The 5,000-nt window shown below is 37.9% G+C and overlaps 1 protein-coding gene across 1 annotated transcript in view; it reads right to left on the bottom strand.

Moving 5' to 3' along the window:
- The window catches only part of LOC138059917 (ubiquitin carboxyl-terminal hydrolase 1-like), a 6,454-nt gene that overhangs the window by 897 nt on the left and 557 nt on the right, over positions 1-5,000 (bottom strand). The window contains exons 2-5 of the mRNA XM_068905574.1: positions 4,201-4,266; positions 3,917-4,044; positions 3,243-3,728; positions 1-1,857 (exon numbers count right to left, since the gene is read on the bottom strand). The exon at positions 1-1,857 is cut by the window's left edge and continues 897 nt beyond it. Of these exons, the coding sequence (XP_068761675.1) occupies positions 945-1,857; positions 3,243-3,728; positions 3,917-4,044; positions 4,201-4,266 (1,593 nt within the window). The 3' untranslated portion in view covers positions 1-944. The remainder of the gene's footprint in view (positions 1,858-3,242; positions 3,729-3,916; positions 4,045-4,200; positions 4,267-5,000) is intronic.

Genomic DNA, 5,000 nt, shown 5'->3' with positions numbered 1-5,000 from the left:
AATCAGTGCATGGCCCTGTTTGTACCCAAAACTAATGTTGTCCAAGAACTGAGCTCTTTTCATACGCAAATGCTTTTCTTTTGTTTCCTTAAAAAAAAATCTCCCACTGAAGGACCCAACAGAACAGATTTTTGGAAAATACCTAAGAACAGACTTGATTTTGAAGTGGTGTTATAACTTATTAATAACCCATTAACCCCTGAAAGTATAAATGGTACTCTGTCTAACACCAGATGATTTCACCCGTCAACGGAGGGTGCCCTAGCATGTTTGAGGTGTGAATGGGTTAAAACACATTGTCTGAATGTGCAACTTTGCATAATTTCTTTGATGTATAATACCATGTGTTTCAAAGTAAATGTTGGCGAGTAAACCATATTCACTCATTTCTTAGAGTACTTTTTGTCTTTTTTTACTCAAGGAAAAATGAAAGGCATAGCATTTTTTGCTTACATTCAAAAACAACATGAAAACTGATGCATTAAATTTTTTTGTATAGTCCTTTTTAAAAATAATCTAAAAAAAGATAGAATACACCCAAACATCCCACACAGGAGAAGAGAAACAGCAAGAGAACACATAGAAAAGTAAACTTGTATGATCTCATTTTTTTTTTTTATTCTCAAACACACTTCACGTTGTGTATATACTGTAATAATATTGACTTTACTATCACAAAATTAAAATGTTCATTACTCAAACACAACAAGGGGAAAAAGATGAGCACAGCATTTGCTACAATGTTGCTCCCTTTGCCTTAAATTTCTTCACTGAAAAGAACAGGTTTAAAATTTTAATTCATCTAAGAAGCATCAAAACCTACTGCAACAATAATCTAAATTCCAGATTTAAATGGCAGTGAAACAACAGGGATGGCCTGAGCAACAAGGCTAAGCTTTCTTTTTGCAAAGTAAAAGAAGGTTGTTTTTCATGTCCTGTAAGTGTTATGGTTCGCCTAATTTGTAAAATAACAAGTATGGAGAAGTGAACGATGACTCTGATGATGACAACAATGCTGTGACATCACATTCTTCTAGTACTGCAACTTCTGCATCATCAAAATGAATCCATTGGTAGTGGGTGTCTGGAATAAGTGAACAAATTATTGGCTTCTGTTTATCATGACTAGGATCGTCAGCTTCACTGTTGCATTGTTTTCTGCAATCCTGGAAGTTCAGTTGCCTTATGGGGTTCCTGCTGGGTAACAAGCCTCCATGTTGAAAATTCTGTATTTTATTTAGGGACTTACTTAATCCCTTAAAGCTATAGCTGGGTGTGCTGTGACGCCTGCATCTTATGCCACCTGTTAAATCCCCAGTTGGCAAGCTGCCTTCATGATCTTCACTGTTTTCCAGTTTGGAATACTTCCTTGTTCGGTGCAGGAAGTATCGAGTGATCCCAGGAATGCATGTTGTGTTAGCTTTCTCAGCTGATCTTTGTGGTGAGGGAATGTCACTGTCATCTGTTTTACCAGACTCTTCTTTCATTTCTGACGAGTTTTCATTCCTGTAGAATGTTTTGCAGTCCACTGGTGTACCATTTGGCACACTTTCTTTGCAATTATTACACTCTCCAGATGATTCTCTGTTGGCATAAACCTTGTTGTCATTTCTGTTCTGACAGTTGTCATGATGATTTGTCTGTCCATTGTTATTGAAATCTACGTCGTTTGGTGTAGCCACCTTTACATATGCCTGATAGTGTCCACTGCATGACGTCATACCACTATGCATCACAATGCCAAACAGATGGTAGGTTGGATTGGAAATAGCACATGTTTTTGAGCACCATTCAGAGATGACCAGTTCCATTGGAGTTGCAAGGTTTGTGTTGATCTTGGACACATACCCAGAAAACCTATGAAATTATAGTAGACAATAGTAATTATAGTTACTTTTCAGTAAAATGATCCTGGATGTGAGATTACGCAGTTTTTCTCTATCTCATAGTTGACTGATTTATATGAATAATTTCAAAAGGATATTTTTGACTCTCATTGTAGTAAAGGCAAGGTAAACGTAAAGTTCCTTTATTTTAATGTTGTCAGTTCCTTCAGCTACGAGGCTGGTACCAGTGGAAGCTGACGGTGTGCCCTTCTACCACCTCCCTCTTTCAGTGTTTCTGGGTATTTATAGTGCTACTACGACCCAAAAAACAATTCTTCTGTTTCTTTGGATTTAAAAACTGTGTTAACTAAACACTAAGTGACCGAAGTTTTAAGTTCTGATTTTAAAGACACCTGTTTATTTTAACTGGAAATTTCTTATCTCTTGGTCTGCTATTACTAACTTTAAAATTTTGAGCGAGCTGGGTCGAGGAGAAAATGACGTCAAAGACTCGCTAGTTTAGGAATGCAATGCGTGTGTACGCGGCTGAATCAATATGCAGCTCAGGAGTCTCGGGCTTTCAGATTTTTAAACCCGTGTTTTGCATATAAAATAAGCTAGTGAGTAAATGACGTCACTTTTCCCTAGATCCAACCCTCTGAGGTCTAATTGGTCAGTTTTGAACATGAGTAATGGCGGACCGTGAAATCCAAAAAGCCTTTGGATAAAAATCATTAAAGCTCAAATTTTTGCCTGTCAGGTGTTAAGCGAACACACAGTCAAAATCTGAAGAAAAAAAGATGATTTTTTGATCATAGTAGCACTTTAAAGCTACAGCTACACAAATCAGAGGGAAGTCGAAACAGACGCCGAAGTTGCTGAGAATCGAACTTGTGACCTCTGGGTGTCAAAGACACCAGTCAATTGCGCTACACCTGCTCCTCCTTGGTCTTGGGAGGTTGGCCACCAATGGTGAGAGAGTTTTACGACCAACACAGGACTTGGGTACAAGAAGTGTCATCCTTTACTCTTTGTGAAGAAGTGTGCAGGTTCTTCAACATTCCACAATACATGTACTTGGAGAAAGTCATGTGAGACATACGTCACAACTTAGCACAACGTTGGTACTTTCTCAGATCTCAGTATTTCAAATTCCAATAAACAGTTTTGGTTCTCACTGCTAACCAAGTTGAATGCTCACATCCGGTGTTGTGAATAGTCGAGTTGGATTCTCTTTCTTTATTTTTGTTTTTAAGGGCCCGCTAACTGTCACTGCAAACATGATAAGGGACCAGAAAAAGCCAAACTATTGGTTGAAAGTGTCCTTTTACCTTATTTGTGAAGGGTACAGTTAAAGGGCATCTTGTTGAGACCTGCAAGATAGCAGGCTGATATAAAAGATTTACAAATACTCACCCTGATAGTGCGTTGGCAGTGAATCTCTTCAGATGAATTGTAAGAACCTTAGGAAGCTTTTCAAAGCTTGTTGAGATCTCAGCTTCTGTGTGAGTGAGACAATTCTCACAGAAGTACTTGTTATCTCCAGTCAAATGTTCTACTGTGGCAAACTGCGACAAGGCCCACAAGAGGCTTTGTGTGTCTTGAGCCTTCTTAGGGGTTGGTGAAAATGTCTTTGGATCATTTACTTTCACCTCCTTTTGAATTGGTACACTGATATCTTGGAAGTTTTCAAATCGTTTTTTAGCATCTTCGCATGTTAGACATTTTGTCTGATGAAGGAGCTGCCCATGAAATAAATCTTTCAAAGGACTGGAGTATGGACTTGCAGTGTCAATTTTCTTTTTTATTTCCTTTTCTGTGTCCTGAAGACTTACAAGTAAACTGCATAGAAATTCCTGAGCATCATGTTGGAGATTGTCCTCAAACATTGGATTTTGTTTCCTGAAAAACATAATTGAATGCTCTAGTGGTTAGAACTTTGGATTTGCATACTTATGCCGAGGATTAAAACTAACTCTGATCACTGATTGGAATTGGTGGGTTCATTTGTATAATATAAGCACTGCTACAGTGTATGATGACTTACAAATTCATTAGTAAAGAAATAAAAAACAGACAGGAAAACAAACCTGAATATTTCCATAAAATCCAAAGGCTTTGCTGCAAGAACTAGGGCATTTTTCTTTGGTATAAGATGCTCACAATTTTCTTTGTTTTCATTGTAGTTCTTTTCAAGGTCTTTCATTTCACTGAAAAGCTTAAATATTAAATCGTTATTATTAGCAAAAATATAAATAAATATTCCATTCAATGTATTAAAGGCTAGGCATTTATTGTCATGTGATTTCAGAACTCTGGAGTGGCTGGGCCAAGAATGAGGGAAAGAGTAATCTGAAAAGACAAAATACCTTACCTGTTTAAGTTCACAAGCAACAGGTCTACCACTACTGCCATTGCCTGCTTCCACTTCCTTTGAAACCTGGAATGAACATTCTGTCAGCGTCATAAAAAAGAGATTGAGAGATTCTGAGCACTAACTTGTATTCTAGCTCATGATGAAATATGTGAACCCCCTCTACTTCCTCTGACTAGTGTTGATACAAGGCAAGAAAAACGGCAGGTACAAAACGCAGGTCACAGGTCACAGGTCACAGGGCACAGGTCATTATTTAACCGATACGGAAAGTATCCTAAACATTCATAAAAGCTAACATTAGGCCTTATTAGTCCTAATTAGGCCTAAAGAAAAGTATCCTAAACATTCATAAACGCTAATTTTAGGCCTAATTAGGCCTAAAGAAAAGTTTTTAGGCCTAAGGTTAGCTTTTATGAATGTTTAGGATACTTCCTGCATAGGGTTAACAATGACCTGTGACCTGTGACCTGCGTTTTGTACCTGCCGCAAGAAAAAAACATGCGGCTCACAGATGATGTCCTACCAATGTACGAAAGAAGTTCAGAATTTTTAAGAAAGCTAACCTTGAGCATTGTGTCTTTTTACCTAAGGTTGGCCTCATTAGTAAATCAAAGGGTCAGGGTTGTTTTTGTTTTGGTACTACGATGACTTCGGACACGAGGCTGTCGCACATTGTACCTACCGGTCACTCGACTATATTAAAGTTCATGGCAGTTTCAACTTGTGTCACAAAACCGTGTTTGTGTTGGAATGATATTGAAATGTACAAAATTAATAGTTCAAGGAGAAGTCATGAG

The sequence above is a fragment of the Montipora capricornis genome, chromosome 8, assembly GCF_036669925.1.
Source record: "Montipora capricornis isolate CH-2021 chromosome 8, ASM3666992v2, whole genome shotgun sequence".
Taxonomy (NCBI): Eukaryota; Metazoa; Cnidaria; class Anthozoa; order Scleractinia; family Acroporidae; genus Montipora; species Montipora capricornis.
The sequence above is the reverse complement of the archived record's forward strand: the minus strand, read 5'-3'. Positions and strand labels throughout refer to the sequence as shown.